This window comes from Clupea harengus, chromosome 23 (assembly GCF_900700415.2).
Source record: "Clupea harengus chromosome 23, Ch_v2.0.2, whole genome shotgun sequence".
NCBI lineage: Eukaryota > Metazoa > Chordata > Actinopteri > Clupeiformes > Clupeidae > Clupea > Clupea harengus.
Genome location: NC_045174.1, coordinates 17180435 through 17196962, shown reverse-complemented (window position 1 = coordinate 17196962; position 16528 = coordinate 17180435). Strand labels below are relative to the sequence as shown.

Genomic DNA, 16528 nt, shown 5'->3' with positions numbered 1-16528 from the left:
ACACACACAAAGGCACTAACCCACACCCACCCACATACAGATGCACACAAACAAAGAATCTCACTCACGCACACAAACAAAGACTCTCTCCCTCTCACACACACACACACACACACACACACACACACACACACACACACACACACACACACACACACACACACACACACACACACACACAGGTGTCTGTTCACTCACCCCCTTCTACAGATGACAGGTCAAACGTGGGCAGGTCCGGTTGACCCAGCATGTCAATGAACATGGTCGGAGTGCCATATAAAAAGGTGCACCTGGATGGACAGGTGACAGGTGAGGTGATGTTGACTAACCGCAAACACACAACCACACAACCCAACACACCAGAGGAAATCTCCACCTGGAGTCTTTATTAAGAAAGTGTATTGTAAAGTATTGAAATAGTTCAGTAATTATCAAAACAAATCAATCGATCAAGGTCCAATCTCTTAAAGGTGCAGTTCTCGATCCTGGTGAAAGGTTGTTGATATTTGCTCAACAGCCAATCAAATACCCACTCTCCCTTTTTGTGCTCCTGAAGCAACGTTGGTGATTGGCTGAAATAGTGTACGGCTCGGTCCGAGCCACTTAGCTTTGTCATTTACAGAGCCAGGACTGTGCGGGAACAACAAAATATTCTGGAGCGCACACACTGTAAGGGAAAGCTATAGGAACGTAAAGAGAATTTCTTCAACTTCAACAAAAAAGCGTAATGGATAATAATCAAGGACTGCACCTTTAAATAGATACTTAACGCTTTTAGGATCCTTGTTTTCTTACAGACAAGCAATGCTTTGAAGAGGTCAATGAATGACTGCTGGCTCACAGTACTTCAAGGTGCACTGGGCATATTTGCTTTTCCATCCTGAGCCCTATCACTCATGCCTGGTCAACAAGTTCCACTTTAAGCTAAGCCCTATCATAAGCTCATGCTCCGCCGGCACTGAAGGGCCGAGAGGCTGAGTGGCACGCCGGTCACCCCCCGCACGGCTGCCAGCTTACCTTTCGCTGTGCACGGCTGCCAGATTGGCGCGGCTATCGTAGCCCGCCGACGGGAACACCAGCGTGGCTCCATGCACAGCCATGACCATGCCACCCCCCACGGACCCGAAGCAGTGGTAGAGGGGCACCGGTAGGCATATTTTCACGTGGGGCTGAAAAGAGATAAGGACACACACAAACACACGCAAACACACACACACACACACACACACACACACACACACACACACACACATACACATACACACACACGCACAGTCATTCGGAAAGTCATCTAATTACCATTATCCCCCATAACCGACACCACATATGGTACAAATTGACCCAGTATAACAGTTTCTTCTACGGTAAACAGATTCTAAACAAGCTTCCGTGACAGCAAACACACGCTCACCCTCCAGTGATAGCCGACTCGTGCCACTCTCTCTCTCTCTCTCACACACACACACACACTCTCTCTCTCTCTCTCTCTCTCACACACACACACACACACTCTCTCTCTCTCTTTCACACACACACACACACACGCTCACCCTCCAGTGATAGCCGACTCGTGTGCCGATGAAGTAGGCATTGTTGACAATGTTGTGGTGGGACAGGGAGGCTCCTTTAGGCGCCCCAGTGGTGCCCTAGGGTAACAACAGGCAGAAACCCAGGTCAGATAGTATTTAACAAGAAAAAAAAAACATTTCTTATATTCTACAGACTGTATATCCATTTGTAGGCATTGTATGACAAGAACAGACCGACAGCTGAGCTACTGCAGAGACATATAGGACATTCATAAAGAAACTGATTAAAAGAAGGACTGTTTTCGTATAGCTTCATGGTGTGACATACAACTACGGAATAAGGATTGGCTAATCTGAGGGATTTAACAAAAACAAACGACAAATGAGTTGTATCCTCTAGTAGGACTTACGGTCGTCATCACTTTAAATGGGAAGGTCTGCTTCGGCAATTACAGCCCATTCGTGACATTATAACTTCTTATAACTTCTTATAACGTCTTATGCCTTTTGTCCGGTACCAGCTCAGGGTGTCATGACTTTACTACGCATCACGACCACCGTCACTAGTTTCATATACATCTACTAGAGCTAAATATTGCTTCTGCTAAATCTTGCTACATCGACAACAGTAGTAGTGGGAAGTGAAGTGGGAGGAGAACAACTCGAGCGAAGAACATTAGGCCTGATTAATGGAATGCAGATAGTCTCGGTTCATTAAGATCATCCGCTGATAAAAAAAAAGGAAATGCCTCCGAGTCTGGCCAGAGAATTCATCTCAGCCCTTTAGGCCTGATGAACACAAAGTTGGCGGGGTACGTGGTCTAAACACGGGTAAGGACAACTGGCATGTTTAGGGTGTCTGAAGAATTGCAATCCAATCCAACACCTTGAGCAGTTCCCGGTATTTTGATGGGGTGTAGCAGAACTGGTTAAAAAGTATTACTTCTTAACTCGTTTAAAGTATATGCTGTTATTTCCTATGGTGTAGCAGAACTGGTTAAAAAGTATTACTTCTTAACTCGTTTAAAGTATATGCTGTTATTTCATATGGTGTAGCAGAACTGGTTAAAAAGTATTACTTGGGTGGTCATAGCAGGGCTTTGTTGAATGGCACAAACAGGTCATTGTAAACGGGTTGCTTTCTATGTCCTCTTGTAGCAGTGTGAACTAGTCACAAAAGGGGTAGTCAAAGCAAAGCATCAATAAACAGCGCTGAAACACTAGCTTATTATCCAGTAAACAGTCTGCCTACTGACTGAACAAGGCTATGTGCTGTTCTGGGAAAGTCACGGACGAGGTTGGGAATCCTGTTTTCTGAAACGGCAGCGCTAAAAAACAAATCTAGATCGAGACATGATAACTATATACAGACCGCTGGTGGAAGTTTGGGTAGTGGTGAAGTAGACTTTTTTCAACAAACAGATGATTTGGCTCAGTTATGGGTGAAACCGTGTGCAAGACAAGCTGTAGTTCAGTGTTAATTTTGGCAGCTATTTTTGATTTAGTCTTAGTCTTAGTCTTTAGACGAAAATGCATATTAGTTTTAGTCACATTTAGTCATTTTAATCCTTCTTAGTTTTAGTCTAGTTTTCGTCGACGAAAACTCAGAACATTTTAGTCTAGTTTTAGTCGACGAAAACTAGACTAAAATGTAATTAGTTTTAGTCTAGTTTTAGTCACATTTAATAGCCATATTAAACTCCTTTTCTTCCCTTCTCAGGCCCAGGGTTGTGTCTACAACTGCATAATAGTCTAGCTTGCTGTACTTAGGTTGTCCATTAGATATCCCTCCCAGGATCTATAGGATGTGATGAATGTAGGAGGAAGGGATGAGTTATCTAACACATAAATGGGCCAATCTCTGTCTGTATCTCCGATTCCAACAAAAAGAAACAAAACAGTCTTTCTTTGTCTACAGTCGGTCTATTTATTTTCTGACAAATAAAATGTAACACATATTTACATGAAACACATATCTCAAACTTTTAACAAACAGTGTTTATGTGTGCGTACAAAAAAACAAGTTTTGTGTGTGAATGTGTGTAGGCTCGTTGTTTGTGTGTTTTTTTTTTTGGTATATGTGGGCATGGACAAGAAATAAGTAGAAGAAATAAGTTGTTAAACAGAACAGTGTAACAACCACACAAAAAAAACACACGCTTTAACAATTAGATGGGACAGTCTTAACAGCAACATGAACCCCCCACCTCGAGTCAGCAGAATGAGGCTACACATCTCTATTAAGCTTGAGGAAAGCACTTCTCTCTAAAATGAGCCTTGCTCTATTTCGCCGACCACGAGTGAGGTCTCCTGTTATACTAAAAACACGCTCAGCAAATGCTTGGGATGCTGGCATTGCCAGAAGGTCAAAAGCAAATGGTTTTAGAGTCTGGTACACAGCAGAACCCTGTGCAGCCCAAAAGTCAAAAGCGCTCTCTTCATGTATGGGCTGAGAAAGCTGCTCCTTGAACTTTTGTAGCTCTTGCCTGACAGAGGGCTTTGGTCTTAATGGCCGGCTTGCACATGCTTTTGAGAAGAACCGGAATCTTGGACGCTTTGAAGATGGGGATGTGTCTGGTGCCTCCCTTCTCTCTTCTTCCTCCTCATAAGCATCATCCTCCTCCTGTGGTGATGTTGTTTGAGAAATGTAATCTTCTGCTCTTTTCAGAAGCTCCTGAATTTGCATGTCCTCATTCCCAATGAGGGTTTCAGGTGAAACCGTTGGATCCAGGAGGCATGCAGCAATGGCGAGGGGCGAGAACTTTGGATCCGCTGGATCAAGGAAGCAGCTGAAGCGCTGCTCCATGTTGGCCTTCATTTTTTGTGCCAGGCCAGCTAGGTCCCTGTAGCCAGTGCCCTGGGGGAACTGGGACAGGTGAGCACTCAGGTCCAAGAGGGCGGGCACCACCAGGGATAGGGACATGGTGTCGCTCTGTAGCATCTTGGTATGCTCTGCGAAGGGGAGGAGCAGGTCTCTCAGAGCAGCCAGCTTCTGCCACTCACTGGGCAGGAGACAGTCCCAGTCCATCCCATCAGCAACCTGGACAATTGAGTCCTTCACTTCAAGAAGGCGGGAGACCATCTGATATGAGCTGGACCATCTAGTGACGCAGTCTTTGACCAGAGTAAGTCCACAAAGCTGGAGCAGTCGCTCAGTTGCTACAGAAGACTTGCGGAAGAGCCTGACAAGTCCTCTTGCTTTGTCAAAGAGTCGTTTTACGCTCGGTTCCTTCTGGGTCATGTTCACCACGAGTTGCAGCGTATGTACAACGCAGGGTGTCCTCTTTATGGCTCCGTACCTAGATAGATAAGACAGACAGACAAACATAGAGAGAAGACCGGCAGTTTATTAAGCATCCAAGGGCAATTAAATTGCCATGAGCAACACAATGCAATCACAATATACAATGTATTAATCATCATAACACCATAGAATTAATAGCCAAACATAGCTCAATGACAGACATTATCTAGCCTACTACTAAAACAGTTACAAACTAAAATAATTTACCTTTGCTCTTCATCACCCTCCTCAGATTCTTCATCACTGTTTTGGACTTCATCATCCTCAGAGCTGGGCTCATCGTCATCTTCGCTTTTGAAAGCGGCAACCATGTTGCTCCCGTTGTCTGTTATCACAGTCAGAATTTTTTCTTTGGGTATTCCCCAGTCCTCTGTGCATCGGTCCACACATGTTTTTATGCACTCTGCAGTGTGTGGGTGGGAGATCTGCTCAAGCCTCAGCAGTATGTGGGTTGCCCTGTTTTGCTGAGTGCAATAGTAGCATGCACTAATGGCAAGGAATGCTGCCGTGAGCCCTTTTTTTGTCCATATGTCCAGCCCAATCGTGACTTTGCGTGCTGTGGCGAGTCTGTCTTTAAACTTCTGCCTTTCGGCATTGTAAAGTTTATCAACCAAATTCGTTATTTTTGCTTTCTTGGGAACGGTCAACTTCTTATCAATGGTCAGCATCATTTTAACAAAATCTTCGTCCTCAACCGAACGGGTAGGTAGGCCAGTGCGCCCAATCCACTGGGCAATAGCCTCTTCTTTGGTTTGTTGTTCGGCTGAGTCGGCTTTATACTTCACTGCTGAAGAGAAGAAGGCTTGAATAGATGCCCCCATCTTCTCTGGATCAGGCTGCGGTTTTTCTGGTCTTGTTGTGTCTGGGATCTAGGTGAAAAAATTGTGGATACAATTAGTCTCTAGGATATATACAGATCTCCTAGTTGTTACAATGTAGTTGTGCCACTAGGTGGCACTCTAATGATATGTTGTATGTAGCCTAATGTATGCTGGGAACGCTAGAGTAATAGCGAGCACGAGGAGTTAGTATGTAAACTGTAAAATATGTCTAAATGAGAAGCCTGCATTAAAGCTGCATCTGGCTCACTCAAGCTAGAGTTGTTGCATCTGATCATAAAACAGTACTATATGCCTACCGCTGAATTCCAATCAATTAAATGTAAATAATCTTTTTACGACAATGCTTAATTAACAGTTTTATCATTAAAATATAAGAGAATATAAAGTCTAGATTGTGAAGATTTAAATGATGTGATAGCACAATTAGGGTGACCAGATTTCAGTTTGTGAAAAAGAGGACACTTCGTCGTGGGTGCGGGGTCCAGCATGCTATACACTAGCCTACCCTGCCTCCTCCCCCGCGACAGTGTCCTCTTTTTCACAAACTCAAATATGGTCACCCTATATAACACACTTGGACATTGATGTTAGGTTTACATCCTCTTTTTTGCCCGGGTAAAAGAGGACGTGTCCGGGTAAAAGAGGACGTCTGGTCACCCTAAGCACAATACAACTTCTATGCGTTCCTGGCTTTAGAGCTAATCAAACACATGTCCTCCTTAAGAATAGCTGTGCAATCTGATAAACAACCGATTTAGCTACACGGCTAGATTTGACAGTGGAAAGTGGTGCCAATGATAATAACAATTGCCCAAATAGACAAGGAAATGTAAACCAATCACACAATAACGTATTTTTTCTTGATTAAGGCATTTAGGCTTACTAGCTAGCTATCGATAACTAGTTTAAGTTAGCTATGCTACCTCATGGTTAGCTATGCTACCTCATGGTTAGCTATCTAAAAATGTTGTCAATCATTTGCCAAGGCTAACAGGAGGCTTCAGTCGATAATTATTAGCTAGCTATCCAAGTTGACTCGACTGCCCCTTTTGAAATGGACTTAACGTTAGCAAATATATGCGTATAACTAGTTAATATTAGCTAGCTATCATTGAGAGTTACTAGCGAACTTACCGTGGCATGAACTGCTGGATGGTGGGCTTTCAGATGTCTTTTGAGGTTGGTCGTGTTTTTCCCACTGATTTTAAAACCGCAGGATTTATCTCCAGTTATTACGGTGCAATGAGTTTTGTTTTCCGTCACCATATATTTGAAGTGTGTCCAAATATCCATTCTTTTTTTCCGTCCAGACGCTTGACCTTGTCCTTGAGCCATCATGCAATGTTGAACCAGTCAGTAGGGCTTCACTTGCTAGACTGGGCAAGTCAGGGAGGGCGTGGAGTATGGATACAGGACCCGGCAACATTCAACCAATGATGTTAGGTGCATGCAAATTTAGAAAAAAAAAATATTGTGACCGTCAAAAAACAACATTTTCGTCTCGTCTCGTCTCGTTAACGAAAATTAAAATAGATTTAGTCATAGTTTTTATTTTCAAAGATCCATTTTCGTCACGTCTTAGTCTCGTCTTAGTCATGGGAAAAAGGTCGTTAACGAAAAATTTTCGTCATAGTTTTCGTCAACGAAATTAACACTGCTGTAGTTCTCACTAACGACTCTTGAAGGCTTGTTTTTTAACTGGTGGTGTGGATTTACTTGATTTTAGAGCTTCTTCAATGTTTAAAATACATTTTAAAGTAAAAGCTTTTGTTGGCCTTCAATATTTTAAATAAATGTTAAAGTAAAAGCTTTGATTGGCCTTCAGTATTTGACATAAACTTTGACGTGACTGAATCCTGCTGCATCTTGGCTGTACATGATGGGCTCCGTACCGAGGTGAACTGGATGTTGATGGGGTCGTCGAAGCACAGCGTCCTCTGCAGCTCCTCCAGCTGCTGCACGTACTGGCTGCTGCCCGCCTCCATCACCTGCTTCAGGTGGAGTGCACCCGGCTGCTCGCTGTCAGTCAAGATCACCGTCCTCAGCTCCGGCAGCCTGGGAATGGGAGAGTGGCATCAAATAGTAGTTTAGCTATTAGTTTAGGTATTTACCTAAAACTAAAGTATATTTGTGTAGATGCTAGTTCTAAGTAAAGTACTCCAGTCGACGGACCCATGAAACTTAACGTATACTTAATGTATATTAATAATGTATTTAATTATAATGAATGTATTTTATTATAAGTAGTGCTGTCAAACGATTAAAATATTTAATCGCGATTAATCGCATTTATGTCATAGTTAACTCAAAATGAATCGCGATTAATCACAAATTTTTATCTATTCTAAATATCCCTTCGTTTATTTATTTTTTCCATCATTTTTATTTTTATTTTAATGCCCTTATCAACATGGAAAAGTGGATTGGCTTGCTTTATGCAAATGTTTTATTTTATTGAAAACCAACATTGCCAAACAGGGCGGTAAAAAAATAAAATTATAAAGTGCACATTTCAGGTGAACAAGGACTCAGCCTATAGTGCAGTTAAACCATGGCTTAATATTTTCTTTTTTTTCAAGTTTGCTGGGAACATAGCAGTCAGGCCTCTTATTTCAGAAACAATGAACCGTAACAGTTAAGTTACCAATAAAAGGTAAGCCTACTACTTCTTTGCTTTCAGCCAGCTGCCTGTTGACATTTTCAGACAACAGTGAAGCTCGCTTCTTTTGCACAACACAACTTTTAAAAGTAAACTTTCCATTCAGAAGCTTTTTATCATCCATTTCGCCGTATTGCGCTGACCATTCACTCAAACCGTAACGTTAGCCTACCACACAGTTTGCAAGGCCAAAAAGAACGTTAATCTAAAAAAATAAAAAATTAAAAAAAATCGCGTTAATCTCGCGATAAAAAAATTTACGGCGTTAAAATGGGTTTGCGTTAACGCCGTTAATAACGCGTTAATCTGACAGCACTAATTATAAGTAATGTATTTTATTTGCCATCAATATAATTCAACATGAACGGGACACACTCTGGCCCCAGCAATGCCCTATGCACACATGCACACACACACACACACACATGCACACACACACACACACACACACACACACACACACACACACACACACACACACACACACACACACTTTGTGAAGTCACTGATGGCACAGGGGGGTTGAAGAGGGCCATAGTGATGTGGACCAGAGAGGGTCGGCCCTTCTGTCAGCTTTTTAACTTTTATTTTTTCAGAGGCAGTCGGCTGAGCAATTGGGTTTCTTGTAATGACCTACTAAGGCATTAACACACACACACACACACACACACACACACACACACACCATAGCTGTCTAGCACAAAGCCAGTCTTCCACTAAAAACTGCAGGACTGCTTCTACTTAAGTACCAGGAGAATGTTAATCCCTGAGAACAGTGGGTTTCACTGCTTCTACACACAGACAGACACACACACACACACACACACAATTACACACTCTCTAACTCACACACACAGTGTGAACGGCCTCTTCAAGATTCATGACTGAAGCAACTGAATGCATTGCAAAGGCTTTTGAATCTTTCAGTTCTCTGGAAAATTCCATGGCTACACTTGTTTACAGTGTTCGTCACACTTCCTAAGAAACTGACCAATTGTTTTGTAACTGCACTCATTCTATTCATACCTGTTGAAAAGAACCCCTGTTGGTTTTGTGACTAAGAACAGTTTAAATACACAGGAAGCTTGACTCTATACACTAACAGAGTTTCCATGGAGTACAAAGCACAGAGCCAAATAAGGACCTAATGTATTCCATAGTCAACTATTTATTACCTCCCAAGCCTCTGTCTGTCTGTCTGTCTGTCTGTCTGTCTGTCTGTCTGTCTGTCTGTCTGTCTGTCTGTCTGTCTGTCTGTCTGTCTGTCTGCGTGTGTGTCTGTGAGTCTGAGTCTGTGTGTCTGTAGGTGGGTCTGTAGGTAGTTCTGTAGGTGGGTCTTGTACATTTTCATACATGTGTGTATAGTCTGCAGTCTGTAGGGAATCTAAGTGGCTCAGACATGTTCTCTCTGTGGGTAAGTGGCTCATACATGTTCTCTCTGTGTGTAAGTGCCTCATACATGTTCTCTGTGGGTAAGTGCCTCATACATGTTCTCTGTGTGTAAGTGGCCCATACATGTTCTCGCTGTGGGTTACCTGCTACTCTTGATGCTGCCGGGGCTGGCCGTGTCCATATCGGGGCAGAGTTGCCTCAGCATGTCGTAGTACTTCTGGGTCTTAAACTGGGTGGGGCACACCACAGCACTGACGCCCACCTGAGTGGGAGAGAGAGAGGAGAGATGGTGAGGAGAGTGGGAGAGAGAGAGGAGAGATGAGGGGGAGAGAGAGAGGAGAGGTGGTGAGGTGAGTGGGAGAGAGAGAGGAGAGATGAGGGGGAGAGAGAGAGGAGAGATGAGGGGGAGAGAGAGAGGAGAGATGAGTGGGAGAGAGAGAGGAGAGATGAGTGGGAGAGAGAGAGGAGAGGTGAGTGGGAGAGAGAGAGAGAGGAGAGATGAGGGGGAGAGAGAGAGAGAGGAGAGATGAGGGGGAGAGAGAGAGGAGAGGTGGTGAGGTGAGGGGGAGAGAGAGAGGAGAGATGAGTGGGAGAGAGAGAGGAGAGATGGTGAGGGGAGTGGGAGAGAGAGAGGAGAGGTGGAGAGGTGAGGGGGAGAGAGAGAGGAGAGGTGGAGAGGTGAGGGGGAGAGAGAGAGGAGAGATGAGGGGGAGAGAGAGAGGAGAGATGGTGAGGGGAGTGGGAGAGAGAGAGGAGAGAGGTCGTGAGGAGAGAGAGAGGAGAGATGGTGAGGGGAGTGGGAGAGAGAGAGGAGAGGTGGAGAGGTGAGGGGGAGAGAGAGAGGAGAGGTGGAGAGGTGAGGGGGAGAGAGAGAGGAGAGATGAGGGGGAGAGAGAGAGGAGAGATGAGTGGGAGAGAGAGAGGAGAGATGAGTGGGAGAGAGAGAGGAGAGGTCGTGAGGAGAGAGGAGAGAGGAGAGATGGTGAGGTGAGTGGGAGAGAGAGAGGAGAGGTGGTGAGGTGAGTGTTCATTACAACATTCCCTGTCAGGTTACAGGAACGACCTAACTGGCAAGCAAACTGGCAGAACTGGTCTGATTAGTGATTCAGTGTGTTGTCTGGTGTGTGTGTGTGTGTTTCGTGTAGGTGTAGGTGTAGATGTGGCTACATTTAAGACGTGTGTGTGTGTGTGTCTCTCTCTCTCTGTGTGTGTGTGTGTGTGTGTGTGTGTGTGTATGTGTGTGTGTGTTCAAATATTACAGTGACTCAGTACTCAGTGATAATATACTTCCTTCCCCAAACAGACTGGCCTCTCCTCTCCAATCAAGACTGGCATTGACTAAGCACTAGCCTGTAAGGGCAAGGATGTCACATCTCCAATGGAGCTTCCATCTCTCTCCAGGTTCACAGTGAGAATGAACACATGCTTGCTGACCCTTTAAGCAGCACTTATCCATGATGCTTTTTGTAGGTGTGGGTGTGAGTTGGAGAATATCGCTACAGAAAGATATTATGTGTGTTTGTGTGGGTATTTATATTTGCATGTGTGTGTGTGTAAGTGAGTGATAAATATCTTCGTTTTTATTTACATGTGTCTGTATGAGCATTATTGTGTACTTGCAGCATGCGTGGTGTGTGTGTGTGTGTGTGTGTGTGTGTGTGTGTGTGTGTGTGTGTGTGTGTGTGTGCCTACCTTCCTCATTGCAAACTCCACCTCCTGCAGCTGATAAGCTGGGTTCACAGCCGCCTAGAGAAGGGAGAAACATGAGATGATGAAATGATGGGGGCCCCACTTCAAATGCAGAAATGAAACAGAATATCTACTCCAACACTGGCCAACTCTGGTGCTAAAAGAGAACACCACAGCTGTTTAAAAACACCCTGTAAAAACTGTGAGCTCTAAACACTTCATGACTAATTATTTGAAATGTTAGGCTCTGGGAAACATTCCCACCAATTAATAGGGATATGCTTTCTATATGTAGGTATGTGTGTGTGTGTGTGTGTGTGTGTGTGTGTGTTTATTTTAGCATAGTATGCCAACACAACACCCTCACCAGGATGATGCTAGCCTAGTGTGTGTGTGTGTGTGTGTGTACGTGTGTGTGTGTATGTGTGTGTATGTGTGTGTGTGTGTGGGTGTGTGTGTGTGTGTGTGTGTTTGACATGACCCCTCACCAAGATGATGCCAGCCTTGGCTGTGGCGAACTGCATGAGGATCCACTCATAGGTGTTGGGTCCCCACATGCCAAGTCTGTCGCCTTTCTTCAGGCCTATTGCCAAGAGGCCCGCAGCGGCCTGGTCCACCTGTGATACACACACACACACACACACACACACACACACATCGCAGCCTTTGAAGACAAGGCCAACACAGAAGAGAAACTACACTATGGACCATATCATCACCTTCTGTCTCTCCCTCGTGGGCGTGCTTGTGTGTGCTTGAGGTCTGTTGCACAGAATAAACCGGCACCCTACCCATCAGACCTGCATTCCACGACTAGACAAGAGTTCTTTGCTAAATCACACAACCGCAACTAACGTCAGCGCTAAAATCTGTTAATCTGTTATCTGTTACATAGCAGTGGTGTTTTCATGGGAAATCTGCCAGAACACGCAGATCTTCCATTTGGCTTTTCCACTCAGCGCCAACGATCTTTCAGTTGGTTTTGATCAAACGATCTTTCAGTTGGTTTTCAACTTAACTGCCAACTGCCATAAACTGCTGTCCCATGACTATCAGTGTGACACTGCACACATGTGGCGGCTCATTCCTTACCAAGAGCATGGACTTTGTCATTGGCTCACTTCACTGATACTCCATTAACTGAGGCTGATTTGTCCTGGTAACTATTCTACTATATCTGAATGAATGTTTAACTTCACTGGTCACCTATATGCAACAATGAGCTGGTGATACAAAGTCTAGTGTCGCTGTTAAAGTAACATTATGTAAACGACTTGTAATACGGAGAATGGCGTCTGTGCCACTGCCGCAGCACGCCTGGTATTGCACTATGTAACTTTGGGGTACAGGGCGTGAGACCTCCTGCAAGAACTACGTAATGTTTTATGGCACCGACTCACGACTCACGCAGACCCATGCTAGCTAAAAGAGGAAGCTAGCATAGTATTCTCTGTATGGACATCATGGCATAGGCGACAGGAGGATAGGAAGAGAAAAAAAGAGACCAAAAAAGAGTCAGTCTTGGACTAAAAGTTACAAAAAAGGTTGCAAGTCAGACGCTGAGCTGGCCTTTCTGTTGGACAAACAAAACTATGCAGAGTCATATATGCGTAAAATCTTGTGATATTACTATATCTTGCCAGTCTACATGCTTCTTTGGCTTCTGCTGTTTTCTTGGTGTAAAAGTGAGCTACACTCCTGTTAGATAAATTACTATCAAGACGTTAATATTAATGAGACAGAGACCAGCAATCAGAATTAAATCAGTACTTTATCTTTTGCAAAAGAGGAAGTGTGCTACAACCAAAGGTTATGAACAGACTCCAAAGATGAGCTGGGCGCAGCCTATATGAGAGTATATAAAAAACATGTTTCATCAGAGACAAAGGGCGGTATTTTCCCACCCCATCGCTACAGTAGTTACAGAAGTTACAGCAGTGATCTTAGAACATGTCCTTGAAAGAAGAGCAGTGTGCATGACTATCAGTACAAAAACAGGTGGTTTGCCTCAGCAAGAGAGTAGGCCTCCTGTAGGCCTCAGCAAACAGGATAAGCAAGCAGATTAAAATACAATTACAATGTCCTCATTCAAATTTCTTTATCAACTCTGCAACTTTAGGGGGAGCTCAGTAGCAAAAAATACCAATGGGGGCGTAATGGGACTTTAAAGTGTACTAGTCTGTATTTTGTGTGGTCCTAGAACAGTCCTAGTCCAGCCCAAGTCAAAGTACAACCATGTGTGAAACCTATCAGTGAGGTGTTTGAAGGCCAACTCTAGACTCTGGACTATGTTTAAACTAACTGGGGGAAAGGTCACGATGGGTTGTGATGTCATCAATGGCTCGGTGGTCTGACAACTAGCATGTCACTGTTTGAACTGGTCCCTTCGAAGAGCAACTACAAAATAGAGACGTGGCACATTGTCTGACCTGGTTCTTTCGTAGAGTATCTATAGAATAGGGAATAGGGAATAGCCCCCCCCCCTCCACACACACACACACACACACACACACACACACTCTTCCTCCATTCTTCCTCCACTCACTTCCCCTTTCCCATGCAACCGTCACCTATATATACCGCATCTCTGTGGTCTATGCCCCAATAATCAGATAAGCTTCTTCGGACAGTTCAAAGGTCATTGAGCTAAAGCACAATCCAAACAAATGAAATGAAATTGAACTGTAGCTCTGTGTGCTCGTGCATAGGAAACACAACCTGAAACCTGCTGCTGCTGTCAGTATGTTCTGCAAGGAGGTTTCAGGTTGTGTTTGGTTGGCTAAAAGGAGTTTTCTTCTCTTTTGGAAAACGCCAAGACCCTCAGCAAGACCTTGAACTGGAATTGCTAAACATACAAGATCTCAGAGTGTGGATGTGGATAGAACAACAAAACATGTCTGCCGTCTCCACAGGACCCCTCGACAGATCAGACCCCCAGCTGCCACCTGCAGCCCCACCACAACCCACATCATTTCCTGTCTGGAGCAGGAAGCAGGAAGCCGTGAGCACTCACCTCCTGCTTGAACTGGGCAAAGGTCTTCCTGACGCCGTCCTGCACGAAGACCAGAGCCTCGCGGTCCGGCCAGCGCTCCGCGGCTGCCTGTAGGGTCTGGCCCACGGTGCTGGACAGCAGGGAGCGGGTGGAGGTGCCGTGGGCGTAGCTGGTGGTGAGGGAGGGCTCCACGGGAGGGCTGTCCACATGGATGGAGCTGGGGTAGGGGGGGGGAGGGGGGGGGGGCAAAGGGAGACACAGTAAGGTAAGGTAAGGGGGTAGTTATGAGGACATGATGATGAGGCAGATACAAACACACAGGAACAGAGTAAGGCAGGGCACAGCAAGGAAAAGGGTCCAGTAATGAAGACATGATGATGATGATGATGATGATGATGGTGGTGCAGATACAAATATACAGAAGTGTGGTCAAGGATACTGTCTAGAGTTTATATGCATGAGTGTGTGTGTGTGTGTGTGTGTGTGTCTCTGTGTGTGTGTGTGTGTGTGTCTCTGTGTGTGTCTCTGTGTGTGTGTTTATGTGTATAGGGTTTAGCATTCATTGCATACTGCAGTTGTAACACAATGACGTATGAAGTATGCTAACTGACTAGACTAGAGGTTATTTAAAACCCACATCCTGAAGACACTAAAAATTGAAGCCAAAACATGTTAAATAGAGATGTGGATTCATCATTACTACACATCACAGCCTTTGTGTTGTATAGTCTTTTGATACATTTAAAACAAACTCAGTAACCTAACTGCCATTAAAACGAGTCAGTCCGCTACTTTGGTCCATCTGGTATAGATATAGGATTGCTTATGTAACCTCCAATGGCTGCTGGGGTTGGGCCTCTCACTTTCTTCCTCTCACTGCTACACATTCTTGTCATGGCTCCTCATGACTTCCCATGGCTCCTTACCATGTGCAGAATTAACCCCTTATTTCAAAGAATGCAATACTTACCAGAAAGCATAGTTCAATAGAATAATGATCAATATTTGTTTTTGTATGTATTCAGCACGATAAAGTTATGAAACTTTTCTTGGACCCATACATATCAGTGCACTACGATGCAAATGTGTTAATTTAATACTTTGCATATCATACCAGCATTGTTGTCCAGAGACAAATATCTTTGTCCGTGGTCTCGATAGACCCTTGGCTTTCTTGGAAACACTAACGCCAGATCGAAGATAACCAAGAAGAATCCTTGCTGACATGATTGCGGTTTAACTTTCTACCCAAATAATCCAAATGAAACTGACAACACGTAAACAATGTGAAAGCGTTCAGTGTTTACGGAAATCCGTCAAGATGACACCCGAACTAGTTTTGGTAGGCTAATAATTTTGTGCGCAGAATGAGTCCGATTATACCGAAGGTGCAAAGGGTACGTGTAAACTAGACTTTTTCTGCAATCTGTTTCAGAGACTGACTTCTGAGGCGACTACGCGCAGAGACATGAGGCAGAAACTCAACCGCGGCGCATTTGAATGTACCCTACTTGAGTTTCAGGCAGACTTGCCTGCTCCTCTTATGTAAAGGGGGTAGTCTAGTTGTCATGTTGCCTGTGTCATACAGACCATGTATGGAATCGATCCTCACACTCTGACACAGGACAAGTTATGCGGCTCACCCATAGATAAAAACGATTACCAAAAGACCAGCGCAGTACTGAATGTGTAAGGGGGAAATTAAACTGTCAACTCTTCATGGATTTGACGAGTTGAATATTTGCATAAAGTCACTCAGTAATAGGCCTAAACTGACCCAAAATCTTGTTAGTACATCTCTGATGTGCAGAATAAAATGCCCAACCGTAAGGCATTCAACTGTTACACTGAATTGTATTCACTAGTTGCAACCATGACTCCACGCCCATGCCCCAGGCAACGGCTAATCATGAAAACAATGCACGAGTGTAATCCCACCCAAAAATGCATTTGTTTGAAGTACCGGATCCTCTTCTCTTTTCAATGCAAATAAAGAAGACTCACCTGTGTCAGTTGTGTGTGTGTTCTCGTGTTATTGAGAGAAAGAGAGAGGGGACAAACATTAAAGGGAGAGATGAGGGAGAGGGATCAGGGAAATGTCTGTGACATCATGTATGCAAT

At 44.3% G+C, this 16528-nt stretch overlaps 2 protein-coding genes across 4 annotated transcripts in view; both read right to left on the bottom strand.

The window, feature by feature from the left end:
- acsf2 (acyl-CoA synthetase family member 2) overlaps positions 1 to 16528 on the bottom strand; it is a 39768-nt gene that overhangs the window by 23083 nt on the left and 157 nt on the right. The window contains exons 1-9 of one of the 3 annotated variants that reach the window (XM_042703202.1): positions 16412 to 16453; positions 14429 to 14624; positions 11904 to 12032; positions 11419 to 11472; positions 9870 to 9988; positions 7568 to 7730; positions 1551 to 1646; positions 1018 to 1169; positions 199 to 290 (exon numbers count right to left, since the gene is read on the bottom strand). In XM_042703202.1, the coding sequence (XP_042559136.1) occupies positions 199 to 290; positions 1018 to 1169; positions 1551 to 1646; positions 7568 to 7730; positions 9870 to 9988; positions 11419 to 11472; positions 11904 to 11972 (745 nt within the window). In that variant the 5' untranslated portion in view covers positions 11973 to 12032; positions 14429 to 14624; positions 16412 to 16453. Of the gene's footprint in view, positions 1 to 198; positions 291 to 1017; positions 1170 to 1550; positions 1647 to 7567; positions 7731 to 9869; positions 9989 to 11418; positions 11473 to 11903; positions 12033 to 14428; positions 14625 to 15521; positions 16290 to 16411; positions 16454 to 16528 lie in introns of those variants that run through there. The other 2 variants (XM_031560871.2, XM_031560872.1) reach the window with 2 other exon arrangements.
- LOC116218635 lies at positions 3446 to 6071 on the bottom strand. Its single transcript, XM_031560873.2, has 2 exons — positions 5041 to 6071; positions 3446 to 4828 (listed from the first exon to the last, which is right to left on the bottom strand). Exons 1-2 carry the CDS (start codon positions 5652 to 5654, stop codon positions 3757 to 3759), a joined length of 1686 nt encoding a protein of 561 aa, XP_031416733.1. The 5' UTR covers positions 5655 to 6071; the 3' UTR covers positions 3446 to 3756.

What these genes read in the sequence shown, in the direction of transcription:
- LOC116218635 (XM_031560873.2), bottom strand. Translation starts at nt 5,654, where the DNA reads ATGGGGGCATCTATTCAAGCCTTCTTCTCTTCAGCAGTGAAGTATAAA. An exon ending in GAGGGTGATGAAGAGCAAAG is followed by an intron (nt 4,829 to 5,040) that starts GTAAATTATTTT and finishes TTATCTATCTAG; the next exon opens with GTACGGAGCCATAAAGAGGA.